Source organism: Ovis aries, chromosome 7, assembly GCF_016772045.2.
Source record: "Ovis aries strain OAR_USU_Benz2616 breed Rambouillet chromosome 7, ARS-UI_Ramb_v3.0, whole genome shotgun sequence".
NCBI classification, from domain to species: domain Eukaryota; kingdom Metazoa; phylum Chordata; class Mammalia; order Artiodactyla; family Bovidae; genus Ovis; species Ovis aries.
The window spans coordinates 56,189,608-56,206,165 of NC_056060.1; the positions used below are offsets into that span (position 1 = coordinate 56,189,608).

The 16,558-nt window shown below is 46.4% G+C and overlaps 1 protein-coding gene across 2 annotated transcripts in view; it reads left to right on the forward strand.

Moving 5' to 3' along the window:
• The first annotated feature begins 952 nt into the window (after window positions 1–952).
• Window positions 953–16,558, forward strand: part of MYO5C (myosin VC) — a 119,472-nt gene continuing 103,866 nt past the window's right edge. For both annotated transcript variants that reach the window (XM_027971822.3, XM_060417939.1), the window contains exon 1: window positions 953–1,140. In XM_027971822.3, the coding sequence (XP_027827623.1) occupies window positions 1,114–1,140 (27 nt within the window). In that variant the 5' untranslated portion in view covers window positions 953–1,113. The remainder of the gene's footprint in view (window positions 1,141–16,558) is intronic.

The window sequence follows — 16,558 nt, forward strand, 5'->3', positions numbered from 1 at the left end:
GAGAAGACTCCTGAGAGTCCCTTGGACTGCAAGGAGATCCAACCAGTCCATTCTGAAGGAGATCAGCCCTGGGATTTCTTTGGAACGAATGATGCTAAAGCTGAAACTCCAGTAGTTTGGCCACCTCATGCCAAGAGTTGATTCATTGGAAAAGACTTTGATGCTGGGAGGGATTGGGGGCAGGAGGAGAAGGGGACAACAGAGGATGAGATGGCTGGATGGCATCACCGACTCGATGCACATGAGTTTGAGTGAACTCCGGGAGTTGGTTGATGGACAGGGAGGCCTGGCGTGCTGCGATTCATGGGGTCGCAAAGGGTCGGACACGACTGAGCGACTGAACTGATCTGAACTGACACCTGTACAATATTAAATATTCCTATCCATGAAAACAGCACGATTCCCCATTCCGACCTTCTCTTTGACCCTTGAAAAGAAATTTAAACATTTTCTCCACAAAGGCAAAGTGCGTTTTGGTCAGCGGATACTTCGTTTTCGTTGATATTACAAATACCTTATTTTCTATCTATCATATTTTCTAACTGGCTATTGATCATACACAGGAGAATTATTCATTTTAACATCTGATTTGAATATGGTTTTACCTGACTGAACTCTTTAACAAGTTCTAGTGGTTCTCCTGGATTTTCTATGCAAATAGTTTTATCCTGTGCTCTTTCCAGTAAGCACGCTGAGACCTAAAGAAGCTAAAACTTGGTCGGGAACGCTTCGGAACACACCTTTTTCCTGCTTTGAGAGCCAGCGAATTCCCAGCGGGCCAGTTCTTGGCTGAGCGCTCTCTGACCCCGCCAGGTGGACCCACTTAACCGCGGGAACCTGCGGGGCGGCGGGGCGCCCCGCCTGCAGCCCCCGTCCCGCCAATCACAGCGAGGCCTCGCCAGGTGGGCCGGGAAGGGCCAATCCGGGACTCCTCTCCTCTCCCGCCGCCAGCACTCAGGAAAGTTTCTCGGCTGCTGGAAAACTTCTCCCACAGCATGACCCGGCTCTAATTTGTCGGGCCTGCAGGACGGTTACCTTCCGCTGGGCCGCGGAGCCGCCAGCCCAGCCCCCGAGCCTCTCATCTCCGCAGCCCTCGAGCTGCCCTGTCTGCCCATGGCGGTGGCCGAGCTATACACAAAGGTAGGCGGGAGGACCAGACCTAAGGGAGGGCGCGCGGGAGGGCAGCGGCCAGGCGCTAGTGCTGACTGTACTTGGCGGCCGGGCCAAACCTGTGCACCTGGCGTTCTCGCCTCGGGAAGGGGCTGCGGAGGAACTGCGGGTCCGGGGAGCGTCGCCCCCTCGAGGGCTCCGGCCCCTGACCGTGGGGAAGGCCCTCTCCGCCCCCCCACCCCCCGCCCCCGGCAGCCAGTCCCCTCTGCCTGGGAAGACCGAGTGCGAGAGGCTGCTGCTCCGGACTCGAGCTTCTCGGTTTCCGGGGCGCGGGGGTGGGGGGGGGGTCGCGTGTCGGTCCTGTTCCTGCGCCTCTCGGCCCCTCCTCCTGAGCCACAGGTGGAATCAGAGCTGTCCATGGAGTCTTAGAAAGCTCAGACATGGGCGAATAAGAACATCCATAATCTTTCCTCTTGGGAAGCCCCTTTGAACACCTCGACACAGAAGCTCGAACTGCAGCATTCAAGATGTTTTCTAGAATTCCTACATTCTGACTCTGGGAATCACTCTAGAGCATTCCTCTGAAACCTCCTCTTCGCCACCGGAGGGCTCCCCCCTCCACCCCAGTCTAGGAAGGCCAACATTCCCACACGGTGCCCAGAATCTTCTGAGATGAGCTTGGTTAAATACTAAGTGTGAAAGTGTTGGCCCTTCTGGAAAAAAAAAAAAAAAAAAATCCAATCAAATCGCTGTAATGCCATCCTCTACTGCAGTGGAGGAAATCTGTGGTCCCTGGTCCCCAGTATTCAAATGGAAAAGACTAGAATTCAACAATTTCCCCTGACATGTGCCCTAGATTTATAAAGACACTTTTGCTGTAGAAATAATAGCTGTAAATTTGTTTTAGTTTAAAAAAAATTTTTGTTTTAGTTTTTTAAGCAACTTTTTTCTTCCACTTTGTTTAGTTAATAGTAAAAATCCAAGTTAACCAAACTATTTCCCTCTCTAACGCATTTCCATTAACCAGAATTCTAAATGGCAGTGTTGGAATAGTTTTACCTGGGAGAATGTGAGTCATCAGATATTCAACCATGCTACTTAAGGCTTCAACTTATTGAAGGTAAAAGAAAATTCTTGAACAAAACTATTCTTGGAAGCTACTTTGGAGGACAGAGAAAAAAATTTTTGATTAATCCATTTTAAGTAAGTTTTTCTTGAAGCAAAAATACAGGGATGTGAGGGCACCTGTCATCAAGTGCCTCACACTAGAAATATTTATTAAATACCAGCTAGGTACCAGGCACAATGTAGAAAAACTACTATGGATGAGTTTTCTAGAGGTGAGCTTGGATGGACAAAGACTGAGACTCCCAGAGCCAAAAGGCGCCTTGACGGCCATCTCCACCCATTTTGTGTCGGAGTAAGTCCTGTGTCCATAAGCTGCTACCTTTCTTCCTGGTAGCCAGTCAGCCTCCACTTTGTCAGTTTCAGAGCTACCCATCTGTGAAGCTCCCTGTTTAGGTTTTAGTGAACTTGCTTTGTCAAAGAGTTCTTTAAACTGAGACAAAATCTTGCACTCTCTCCCTTGCTTCCCAATCACTCCCTCCCTCCCACCTTCCTGCTTGGCGGGTCGGGGGGGCGGGGGTGGGTAGAAAAAAATTTAAGTGATAGTCTTGCCTCGAGGAGTTTTCTTTTTTAATTTAATTTATTTATTTTTGGCTGCACTGGGTCTTCATTGCTTCTAGATGCAGCGAGCAGGGGCTACTCTTCATTGTGCTGCTCAGGCTTCTCACTGAGGTGGCTTCTCTTATTGCAGAGAAGAGGTTCTAGGCACGCAGGCTTCAGTAGCTGCAGCATACGGGCTCAGTAGTTGTGGCTCCCAGGCTCTAGAGCACAGGCTCAGTAGTTGGGGCGCATGGGTTTAGCTGCTCCTTGGCATGTAGAATCTTCCCAGATTGGGGATCAAACCCGTGTCCCCTGCATCACCAGACAGATTCTTATCCACTGTACCACCAGGAAATCCCAGAAATTTTCTGGTTAATGAGAAGTGAGTTCTGTCAAGGAATTCAGTTTGCTGAGGCCTGGAAAGCACAGAGGTGCCTGCTCAGGGGTAGGGCTGAGAAGAGGAAAGTCTTGACTGCCAAAGAGTTAGGTCAGAGCTTCATACTCCAATGAAGATTTTGAATGGGGTCTTTTAGGAAGTCAGATATGCCAGCGGTGACCATGGGACTCTGTGCCTGTGGGAGAGAGGCTAGAGTCAGGTAGCTGAGTTCTCAGGTCATCCTAAATGTCCGGGAAAGAATCAGGGCTGCAGTGTTAGAAGTGGAGGATGCAGGCTGAGTCCAGAGAGCATGTAAGGGTAGATAAAGAAGAGAGACTGAGCTGGGGCCTCTGAGCGGGGAGGGATGAGCCAAGAACTGGCGTGAGATTAGAGTCTGGATGACGGAAGCAGGGTGGCACTGTTGACGCAGCTACTTCAGGAGGAGGAGACGTTAGGGAAATTACAAGGCAAGGTTTGCAGAGGCTGAGGTGTTTGAAGTGGCTTCCTGGGGGCATTGCCCTGGCTGATTGGAACCTGGTATAGAGGATGGGCCAGGAGTTTCTGCCCAGAGGTAGCCACTGAAGCCCAGGCAGTGAGGGCCTCAGCAAGCGGTGAAAGAGAGCCAAGACAGGACGCTAGGGCTGCATCCCCTCAGGAAGGGAGAGGAGGCTGAGGGGAGGCAGATAGAGCCACCACAGGGCAGAGGACACGGGAGGCCTGGCGTGGGAACCACAGGAAGAGGTTCTGAGAAAGGAGGCTCCTGCGAAGTAGTGTGTTGAGAGTAGTTGCTGTCAGTTGGAGTGTAAAATGACCCACCCCTTTTCAAAATCTATTTGGCAATATGCCTTAGAAATGTTCAGAGCATTTGCTGTTCAGCAGCTCCACTGTTTGAAATCTCTCTGAGAAAAACCGGTCTGGCCATCCTCTACTTGAGCCTCTCTGGGGCCCTTGTCACTTTCAGACTCACCAACCAGCCACAAGCCCCCCTCCCCGCCCTCCCCCCCACCATTGTCAGGAGCCACCTGCCAGCTCCTACCTTGGTTCATGCTTTGCCAGACTTCCTGCTGCCCTGCAGTGCATTCCTGCAGCTTCAACACTCTGTACCCTGGTACAGTATCTGTCTGTGCTGCTCACCAGAGCCTTACCTTTACAAATTCAATTTGAGCAGTGCCTCTGCGCTCTCTCTCTTTTTAATCAAAGTACAGTTGATTCACAATATTGTATTCGTTTCAGGTGTACAGCAAAGTTACTCAGTTATTTATCTTTTTTCAGATTATTTTCCTTGATAGACTAGTGGAAGATATTGAATATTGTTCTCTGTGTTATACAGTAAACCCTTTTTGCCTATCTATCTTATGTATAGTAGTTTGGATCTGTTAATCCTGTACTCCTAGTTTATCTCTCCCTTTTCCACTCCTTTCCCCCACTGGTAACAATAAGTTTGTTTCCCATGTGAGTCTGTTTTGTATATAGATCCATTTGTATTATTTGTTTGATTATACATGTAAGTGGTATAATGTTTGTCTTTCTCCAACTTAAGGTGATATTCTCTAGGTCCACCCATGTTGCTGCAAATGGAAGTATTTCATTCTTTTTTATGGCTGAATATGTGTGTGTGTATGAGAAACACATCTTCTTAAGCCAGTCATCTGTTGACGGGCACTGGATTGTCTCCATGTCTTGGCTATTATAAATAGTGCTGCTATGAACATTGCAGGGCATGTATCCTTTTGAATTAGAGGTTTCCACACCCACTCCTGCATTTACTAGTTATAGACATTTTGATGAGGGGCAGTATGGTCACTATGAGGCAATACCTCATTATGGTTTTAATTTGCATTTCTCTAATAATAAGTAATTATTATTAGTTGTTGTTTAGTAGCTACGTTGTGTCTGACTCTTTTGTGACCCCATGGACTGTGGCCCGCCAGGCTCCTCTGGTCCATGGGATTTCCCAGGCAAGAATGCTAAAGTGAGTTGCCATTTCCTTCTCCAGGGCATCTTCCCAGGGACTGAAACCACATCTCCTCTGTCTTCTGCATTGGCAGACAGATTCTTTACCATTGAGCCAACCGGGGAAGCCCAATAATTATTAATTAATTGCTAATAATTAGCAGCATCAAGCATCTTTTCATGTGCCCATTGGCCATCTGTATGTATTCTTTGGACAAATGTCTATGGATGTCTTCTTCCCATTTTTTCATTGGGTTGTTTATTTTATTTTGAGTTGTATGGACTACTTGTGTATTTTGCATATTAACCTCTTGGTGAGGTTAACTCACATTGTTGAGCAGTGCCTCTTCTGAGAAATTTTTGCAGCCAGTCCCTCCATCCAGGCACATTTCATGATGATGTAGCAGCTCCTTAACTCTTACTCCCCTGTTAACCAAGAGTTTCTAGAGAACAGGGACTCACTCAGTAAATGCTTGATGTTTGCGTGCATGAATGAGTTTTTCTGCTTTCAGAAAGAGCTATGGGCATGACAAAGACGGTGTGGATCGTGGTTGCTTTTATCTTATAGCGCTGAGCACTTCTTATGTGCCAGATGCCATCCTCAGATGTTTGTGAACTTTATCCTCAGAGCATCTTTCATTTAATCTGAATAAACAAGGCCATGTGTTAGATATTGCTATCCCACTTTTACAAATCAGTCAAGTTGCCTAAGGTTACAGAGAAGCAATCAAGCTAGGATTAAAAGCCTGTCCTCTTAATACATCCTACTGTTACCACCTATTCAACCACCTTCATCATCTTCAAGGGATTTGACCTTTCTCCCGACAACACAGAGGAGTTTTGGAAAGTCCATCCATTTCATAGCTACCTCCTCCAACATCTGGTTATTTATCAGATCAAATAACCTTCTAATAACTAATTAGTTATTCTCATTACTTCTAATAACTAAAATGGAACCAACCCCAATGTCCAGCATAGGGCTAGAGTTAAGTGAATTACAGAAAAAAGAATAGTATGAAGCCATTGAAAATGCTATTTATGAAGAGTTCATAACAACATGGTAAAATGAGGACACAAGAATGTATCTGTTGTGTGATCATAAACAAATAAAATATGCAAAGTATGAAGACCATGTATATCAATAACAATTCGGCAGTCAGTTCTATAGCTGCAGAGGAGTCAAGGAGAATGAAGGCTGAGGAAGCATCTTTAGGTTTGGCCTCCAGGATGTCCTTGGCATTGCTTCTCTGTTAGTAAAACTGTGAAGGCAAGAGGGGACACCTGGCCATGATCACAGACTGAAGGTATGGAACTGGTGGAAGACTGAAATTTGAAGATATAGAAAGGCACCAGGCATGGAATAGCTTCAGAAGGGACTGGTCAACCTGAGGCTGGGTGGCGGAGTTAAGACATGGAGCTCTTTAGAATGAGGTGTGGCAGGACTGAGGGAGCTTAGGAGAGTAACAGTACTACCGAGCTCTTTCTCACAGCATCATTCCAGACCCGTCACCGTCAAGGCCACCTTCCTCTGGAAGAGTTTCACTTCCTTGATGCCCGTCTTAGTGGCGCTGTTCTCCAGGTCTGGTCTGCTCAGCCAGAGGACTGTGGAACTTGTGGGGCTGCAGCCTCCTATGAGCAGCCCTCTGTGCAGGCGAGCATTAAGTCGTGTTCTGTTTGTTTTAAGCAGAGCTGCTGTGTGCTGCTCCTGGAATGCACTGACACAGCGACTGGGTTAAGTATTGGCTCTGCTGCTTCCTAACTGGATGACATTGAACAAGTTACTTAACTTCTCTGAGTTTCCACACCCATAGAATGGATTTAAGTCTTGCCAGTCATTTTCATTGATTTTTACACAAGTCATTAAATAACTTATGTAAAATCCCTAGCACAATACCTGACACATAATGCTTAATAGAGGTTAGTTGTTTTTTTAATATTGATCCTATTGGAATACAGTTAATTTTTGGTACCTAACCGTTGGATGTCACATTTATTCCTGTTTAATTTTCCATCTTGTTGTTCAGTGTTCTGCAGCTTATCAAAACCTTTTTGAATCTTTAAAAAAATTGTTTTTGTATCTTGATCATCTTTAGCTCATCATTTTATGTGAGTATTTGATACACATGTGTTCTGGTTTTTTTGTCTAAGATATTGGTGACAGTGATGAATGCAGGGTGCAGCAGTAGAGCTCTATAGCATGCTTCTAAAGACCTTAAATTGCTCTTTCTAATTAATCAGGACTCAGGTCCTAGCCACAGATTCACAAGTTATATTATCCTTTACCTATCTCTTTCTTTCTTGTGCTTGAGGAATTCACAAGGCATCTTCACAGAAGTTCTGCTGAGACTCAGATATGCAAGGTCAAGAGAAATGCAGTCCAGGGCCTCAGTCTAAAATAAGGTCAAAGCTGAGTTGAGTAATTTCCATTTGGGTATTCTAAATAGCTTTTAGACATCTATATTATATAATCATTAACCACTCTGGAAAATTAGATTTATCTATCATATTATATTTATCTATTGTATTATATATGAATAGGGATTTCCTTGGCAGTCCAGTGGTTAAGAGACTGCGCTCCCAATACAGGCGGTGTGGGTTCAACCCCTGGTTGGGAAACTAAGGTCCTGCATATTGCATGGCGTGGCCAAAAAAGAAAAAAATTAAATTATATGTGAGTAGTTCAAAAGAGTATAAAAAGGGGGATGTAAAGACTAAAATACCAAGTTTATTTGTGCAGACTACTTGGAATTTGATTTTTTTGTTCAGTAGGTATTTTTATGTTTTATGCTAGCTATGGGGAATTCACTGTATTGAGTTCCAGGGCACAGAGACAAGGCCCTTGGAGCTCACATGCCAGTGGTGGAGAAGGGAAGCTACCTGAAACCCAGGGAAGGGGCAGAGAGAGCTCTAAATAGGAAGCATCCAGTCCTGCCTGGGGTGGCGGGTATAGTGGGTGGGGAGGGGGGCAACTGCCACATGTGGGAGTCTTGAACTGACTCCGACTGCTCAGAGCAGTTTGCTCACTGTGGGGGAGAGGATGGGTGACACTGTGGGTGGAGGAACAGAAAGTACACAGCAAAGAGCCAGGAAGAGTTTGGCATGTTCCAGAAACTGCTAGTGGTTTGGGTGGCAGCAAGCAGGGGATGGACTGAAAAGGAAGGTGAGTGAGGCCTGAGTAGGAGAACTGGCTTGACAGTGGTTCCCAGGCCTGGATGTTTACCACCATCCATCAGGGGACACTTTTAGTTTTCATCTTGCTGGGCCCCACTCATGGAAATTCAGGTGTGGGTAAAGGACTCTGTGTGTCCACAGAAACCCTGCGTTCAGCCTGGTTGAGGAAGCACTCAGCAGGCTGTGGGACCTGTCAGGAGATTGGTGGGGGCAGCACAGGGGAACCGATTTGTGCCTGTGGCATGGGGGAGTGGATGGGGCACACAGGTGAAACCTGTTTAAGATGTAGGCGTTCTAGCACCTGGTGTCCATTTGGTTGTTAGGGGTGAAGGGAAGGCAGGTGGGGGTGCCCAGCGGTGTCCCAGGTTTCTGATTTGAGAAGTAAGAGAACTGAGGAGGAAGATCGCATTTGAGGCTGGTATAGTGATCACTTGAGTCTGGCATTTGTGTGTCAGAAGACATTTAAGGGGTGACACATGGGAGACAGGTGGAAATGTGGTCTAGACCCACTGAGAGATCTGAGCTGGAAGGCCTCCATGTTGCCGGGGGAGTGGTGGAAGCTGTGGGCATGGCTGAAAAGCTCCAGAAACAGTCTGTCATGAGGAGAGGCCACGAGGACCTTGGGAGGCACGGGAGGAGGCTAGGGAGCAGAGAGAAGCCTGGAGGAATGGCTGAGGTGGAGGAGGAGGAGAGAGGGAGTGTGGGGCCACTGCTCTGGCCTGGCTGACCGAGAGCGTGGAGACTCCCTTCCAGTTCAGAGTGGCGAGGAAGAAGACCCCCAGCACCCTACACACCATGTAAAGTCTCCAAGCCATTCAGTGCCTGATGCCGGTAGATCCCTTAAATAGGCAGGAGGCATGAGCAGGTGCCACTCTCATCTCGTCTGAGCATGTGTGGGGGAAGGATGCGGCCTGTCCCTGGGGACGTGTCACTTCCTAAGGGTCAGGACCCCTGAAGCCTTTGCCTCCTTCCCCAGCCTCCTGGGCTGGCTGCTGCTAAGTCACTTCAGTCGTGTCCAACTCTGTGCGACTCCATAGATGGCAGCCCACCAGGCTCCCCCGTCCCTGGGATTCTCCAGGCAAGAACACTGGAGTGGGTTGCCATTTCCTTCTCCAATGTATGAAAGTGAAAAGTGAAAGTGAAGTCACTCAGTTGTGTCTGACTCTTAGTGACCCCATGGACCGCAGCCCTCCAGGCTCCTCCGTCCATGGGATTTTCCCGGCAAGAGTACTGGAGTGGGGTGCCATTGCCTTCTCTCTGGGTTGGGGCACACCATGATTTCACTCTGTGGGAGGTGGGCCTCTCCTCTCTCCCAGCCCCACTGCAGGCGGCCCTGGAGGGCTTGGCAGGTGCCCAAGTCCAGGGGCACCTGCCCCAATAGGAAGGAGCCATCCTGGGGAGGTCATATGAGAGCTAGTCACATTGTTTGTCCAAACACTGCAAAGGTAGCTCTCTCTCTGCTTCAAAGTGTGGCCTTGTGGGTCAAGGAATGTGCGGCAGGAGGGCAGGACCTAGTGGGTGGAACTGAGGTGGAACTGGGTAAACTTGGGCATGTTTACTTACCAGGTTGGGTCTCAGCTGCGGGGCCCTAAACAGCTGACAGCCTTGCCGGCGGAGACACCAGGCTTGGTGGGTTGTGGGCAGCCTGGGGGTCCAGGCCTGAGGAAGACATTTGTGTGCACGCTGGAGAAAAACAGACTTTGGTTTCACGCGGCCTGTTACATTTCATGCTACTTTGAGCTGAAACAAACCAGCCGGTGCACTCTCAAGGAGACGGTTGCAGTTGAGAGTTCAGGATTATTTTCTAGGTAGGCTCACTTAATTAACAAGTAGTTCAAAGAAGGAGTCCCAAGCTTTGGCTCCCTGGAGTCCTGGCCTTTGAGATGCTCTGTGTGGTATTTGGTGAGTTACTGACCTCTCTGGGCTGGAGTTTGGGGATCAGCTAAACAAAGGGCTTGGGTTGGTTTAGTGATTTTTGCATCACTTCTCAGAGCCCAAGGATTCCATGGAAAGGCCTGGGGGACCTCAGCTGCAGAACATGGTAGGCTGCCACCATTTCATTTGAAGCAATCTCTAAAAAGAACTTTGACCGACAACTTGGAAAAGACAATCTCCCGGAACACTTTCAGCTATAAAATTCTATAGTGGCCAACTCTTGATAAATGGGATAGTCTCAAATTATTTTTATCATAAAAATATTAGTGATTTCAGTTTTATGAAGTTAGTAATAATGTTTTCGATAGCAGATCTGATGTGAAAAACAGTAGCCCATGGCTACAAGTATGTGTGGAGTGTGGGTGTGGGTGTCTGTGCTTGTGAGGCTTCTGTCCACCTGTTTGCATGGGTGTGTATTTCTAAGTGTGTGTCATCACCTGCCAGGTCATTCTTTTTTAATATTTGTTTGTTTATTTGTCTGTGCTGGGTCTTAGTTGCAGCATATGGCATCTAGTTCCCTAACCAGGGATGGAGCCCCAGCCCCCTGAATTGGGTGCATGGAGTCTTAACCACTGACCCACCAGGGAAGTCCCTGCCAAGTCATTCTTTTTTTCTCTTTAATATTCAGTTATTTGTTTGGCTGCACTAGGTCTTAGCTGTGGCATGTAGCATCTTCGATCTTTGTTGCAGCACATGGAATCTTTTAGCTTTGGCATGTGAGCTCTTAGCTGTGGCATGTGGGATCTAGTTCCCTGACCCCCAGCCCCCTGCGTTGGGAGTGTGGAATTGCTAGCCACTGGGCCACCAGGCAAGTCCCTGCTGGGTCATTCTTCCATTTCCTCTCTCTCTCTGTTTCTCTCCCTCCCACCCCACCCCACTCACAAATATTACTCACCCCATGCCACATTTCAGCAAGCTCCTACTTTTAGCTAGCTGTCAAGAATTAAAGCAACCTAGATAACTTAGGGAGTCATGATTGATAATCAAACCAATGATATACATACATTTTTGTTTGATAAGTGAGGTAGCTTATATTAACTAATAGATTAATAAATGTGTGTCTCAGCCAACTCTGTCCTAGTCTAGTCCTGGTACCTGAATCTTTGTTTTATACTTATTCTTTATTTCCTTCAACAACTTATGAAGATTTAAAGTATACAAAGAGTTGAAAAAACTTTACAGTCAGCATCTGTCCCACCACCTAGATTGCAGTATGAATATTTGACTGTATTTGTTGTATCGCGTCTGTGCATCCTTCTAAGTCTTCTGTCCACTCCTCAGCCTATCTTATTATTGGAAGCATTTTAGGGTAATTGCATACATCGATCCGTGTCCTCCTAAATATTTCAGTATGCACATTGTTCACAGTTCCATATTCGGTTTTTGGCTTTTGGCCACACCACGTGATTTGCAGCATCTTAGTTCTCCGACCAGGGATTGAACCTGAGTGATGGCAATGGAAGTGCCAAGTCCTGGACCACTGGACCACCAGGGAATTTCCAAGAGTTCCATATTTGTTTAGTTCTTTGTGTAAAATTTCCAGACAACAAAATGTACAAATCTTAAGTGTACATCCTCTGAGGTTTGAAAAGTGCTTAACACCTATTAACCAAAACCCCTTCAAGGTATAAAATGTTGCCATAGCCCACAAGAGTACCTCCCTGGATCCACCATACCTGGAGGTGACTATTGTTCTGAGTTTTTCCTCACATTATATTTGTTTTACTTGTTCTAATACTACATTTAAAGGACTCATACAGAATGTACGCATTTGTGTACAGCTTCTTTAACTCAGTCTAACACTTGGAGATTCACTCATGTTCTTGCTTGTATCAATAGTTAATTCTTTTTATTGGTAAGTAGTAGTCCATTGTGTGAGGATACCACAGTTTTATGTTTTTTTATTCTCATGGACACAGAGTCTAATTTTCAGCAATTATGAATAAAGTTACTATGAAATGTCCATGTACAAGTCTTTCTTGTAAACATATTTTTGATTTTTGCCTTGTTTTCTTTTGGCCATGGTGCATACATGCGGGACCTTAGTTACTTGACCAGGGGTCAAACCTGTGCCCCTTGCAAAAGTCTTACACACTGCCAGGGAAGTCCCATATTTGCCTTTAAAGGTGGCTTAAAGCTCAACATTCAGAAAACGAAGATCATGGCATCTGGTCCCATCACTTCCTGGGAAATAGATGGGGAAACAGTGGAAACAGTGTCAGACTGTATCTTTTTGGGCTCCAAAATCACTGCAGATGGTGACTGCAGCCATGAAATTAAAAGACGCTTACTCCTTGAAAGAAAAGTTATGATCAACCTAGATAGCATATTGAAAAGCAGAGACATTACTTTACCAACAAAGGTGCGTTTAGTCAGGCTATGGTTTTTCCAGTGGTCATGTATGGATGCGAGAGTTGGACTGTGAAGAAAGCTGAGCGCCGAAGAATTGATGCTTTTGAACTGTGGTGTCGGAGAAGACTCTTGAGAGTCCCTTGGACTGCAAGGATATCCAACCAGTCCATTCTAAAGGAGATCAGCTCTGGGTGTTCTGGAAGGAATGATACTACAGCTGAAACTCCAGTACTTGGCCACCTCATGTGAAGAGTTGACTCATTGGAAAACACTCTGATGCTGGGAGGGATTGGGGGCAAGAGGAGAAGGGGACGACCGAGGATGAGATGGCTGGATGGCATCACTGACTCGATGGACGTTGAGTTTGAGTGAACTCCGGGAGTTGGTGATGGACAGGGAGGCCTGGTGTGCTGCGATTCATGGGGTTGCAAAGAGTCAGACACAACTGAGCCACTGAACTGAACTGATTATGATTTGCATTACTTATGCAAATAAAATAGGCAAAATAAAGAGAATATATAAAATCATAGTGAAGAAGAATGAAAAATCATAATTATTGCCCAGAATTTTATGTAACTGAAATAAGTATGATCTCTCAACCTAAAGAAATATTTCCCCATGGTGGAAAGGGACCAGCAGGCCACGGGCCACATGTCAGACCAGGCCATCATTTGGTCATGACGTTTGCCTTCTCAGCTGTCCAGGAGCAGAGGTTCACAGAGGACAGTGTCTTGTGCGTGACTGTCCCCAGAGTCAAGGGTGGTGCCAGTGCCAGTTCAGTGACCAGGGACTGTACTCAGCAGGATGGCAGGCACTTAGGCAAAAGTGCCTTGACTTTCTCTCCTAAAGGCACAAACATTGCCTGTTACAAGAATTTACACACTTGACAATTACCTTCAGAAAGTCCATCTGTCCTGGTGAGGGACAGTGCCAGAGGACCAACATTTCTTTGGCCTGTGAGTATAAGGAGGTAGAACAGAGGTGCCACTGTAGGCACCAGCCTGAACTGGTTGCTCATCTCAGGTCTGCTTCTGGGGAACCTGGAGTCTCTGAGGCTAGTTTTCTCTGGAAATGAGGGTTAGATGCTGGATGGCCTCTTAGGCTTCATTTAGATCTGGGATGGGTTATGAGCTATCCAGCCTCTGGATTCAGGAATTTTTTTAAGTGCTGCTTCATTTCTCCATGTGAGTGCTTCCCAGTTCTTGTTCCTTTTGGCCTGGTTATGTCTCAGGGCAGAGGGGTATCCTGTATCCCCATTGCTATAAACCACCGATATGTGAGCAGAGAGATGCAAATATGCACATATGCACATACAGCTCTAGGTCAGAGATTGGCTGAGTTGCTAAAAAGACCATGTTGACAAACCAGCACTGTGCCAGACACATACATGATAGATGCCTAGGAGTTGAATCTGTAAATTAATGGCTAGATGCATGAGTGAACAAGAGAGTAAAAAACAAATAAATGAATGGATGACCATAGAAGAATGTGAGATGTGGGGTCCTGGTCAAAGCAAGCGCAGTCAGTGTATGATGCTGACGGCATGCATGCAGGAGAGAGAAGAATGGCTCGCAGAGTCCTGTCACAGCTGCCTGGTAGGGACATGGCAGTCACTTTGTGTTTCTCTCAAGCAGCATTCAAGAACCACTGGTGGATTCGGGAGAGTGAGGCTGCCTGCTTCCCAGTGTATGAGTGTGAATTGTTACATTGCCATAACAACATATCATAGACTGGGTGTTTCAACAACAGAGGTGTGTTAATATTTTCTCACAGTTCAGGAGGCTGGACAGCCCACGATCAAGATGTTGGCAGGGTTGGTGTCTGGTGAGGGTCTTCTGTTTGGTGCAGACAGCTGTCTTTTCACTGTGAACTCCCGTAGCCTTTCTTTTTATGCATGCAGGTAGAGAGAGTGTGTTTGCAAGCTCTGTTGTATCTCTTCTTCTTATGGCATTAATCCTATCGGACCAGGGCCTTGTTACCTCATTTAGCCTTAATTATATCTCTTAAAGACCCTGTCTCCAACTACACTCACATTGGGTTTAATGCTTCAACATATGAAGTCTGGGGAGGTGGAACAATTCAGTACATAGCAGTGTGGTTCAAAAGCCTAAGGACTTGTACATCAGCTCAGAGCCCAGTGGGAAACTGAGCTTGGAACTTCTGCACTTCCCATGAGGGAATCCCTGGCTGCTGACCAGTGTGGTAAGACTGTGATAACACCACTGTAACAATACTTCCACAGCATTTTACAAAATGCCATCAACTACACAGCTACACAGTCTTATTTAATTTTCCTGGCAAACCTATGAAGTAGGTCTTGTGCCCACTTTGCAGATGAGAAAAGTGAGCAGGAAAAGTGTCTGGCCCAGAGCCACATAGTCCATTAGTGGTGAAACAAATCCTTCTGCTTCAACTCATGTCACAGTGCTCAGATCTTCCCACTAAGGGACTCACAGATTTCCTTTCCCCTCCCAAGCTTTCCTTTTCTTTTCAAGATATATTCAGGAGGCTTTGGGAATTCTGTTACTTCTGACACGAAGCAGCTAGACCTGGTGCATTGCAGATACACTAAAAATTACCTCAGGGGCTTTCCTGGTGGCTCAGTGGTAAAGAATCTGCCTGCCAATGCAGGAGACACGGGTTTGATCCCTGATCCGGGAAGATCCCGCATGCCGCAGAGCAGCTAGGCCCATGCACCACAACTATTGAGCCTGTGCTTCCGAGTCCAGGAGCTGCAACTGCTGAAGTCTGAGTGCCCTAGAGCCTGTGCTCTGCAACAAGAGAAGCCACCACAGTGAGAAACCTGTGCGCTGCAGCTAGAGAGGAGCCCCTGCTCTCCACAGTTACAGGCAAGCCCACATGGCAGTGAAGATCTAGCACAGCCAACAAATAAATTTTTAAAATTATTAAAAATAAATTACCTTGGGCTTCCTTTGTGGTTCAGCCGGTGAAGAATCTGCCTGCAATGTGGGAGATCTGGATTTGATTCCTGGGTTGGGAAGATCCCTTGGAGAAGGGAAAGGCTGCCCACTCCTGTACTCTGCCCAGGAGAATTCCATAGACTCTATAGTCCATGGGGTTGCAAAGAGTTGGACACAACTGAGCGACTTTCACTTTCAAAAATTACGTCACAAACAAAAACTAGGTAAAAGTATTTCTAGTGAACTTCAGTTCAGTCGCTCAGTCATGTCTGACTCTTTGTGACCCCATGGACTCAGCATGCCAGGCTTTCCTGTCCATCACCAACTCTTGGAGTTTACTCAAACTCATGTTCATTGAGTCAGTGATGCCATCCAACCATCTCATCCACTGTTGTCCCCTTCTCCTCCCGCCTTCAATATTTCCCAGCATCAGGGTCTTTTCAAATGAGTCAGTTCTTCACATCAGGTGGCCAAAGTATTGGAGTTTCAGCTTCAGCATCAGTACTTCCAATGAATATTCAGGACTGATTTCCTTTAGGATGGACTGGTTGGATCTCCTTGCAGTCCAAGGGACTCTCAAGAGTCTTCTGCAACACCACAGTTCAAAAGCATCAATTCTTTTGTGCTCAGCTTTCTTTATGGTCCAACTCTCATATACATACATGACCACTGGAAAAACCATGGCTTTGACTAGACAGACCTTTGTTGGCAAAGTAATGTCGCTGCTTTTTAATATGCTGTCTAGGTTGGTCATAACTTTTATTCCAAGGAGCAAATGTCTTTTAATTTCATGGTTGAAGTCACCATCTGCAGTGATTTTGGAGACCCAAAAATAAAGTCTGCCACTGTTTTCACTGTTTCCCATCTATTTCCCATGAAGTGATGGGACCAGATGCCATGATCTTCATTTTCTGACTGTTGAGTTTAAAGCCAACTTTTTCGCTCTCTTTCAGTTTCATCAAGAGGCTCTTTAGTTCTTCACTTTCTGCCATAATGGTGGTGTCATCTCCATATCTGAGGTTATTGATATTTCTCCCAGCAATCTTGATTCCAGCTTGTGCTTCATCTAGCCCAA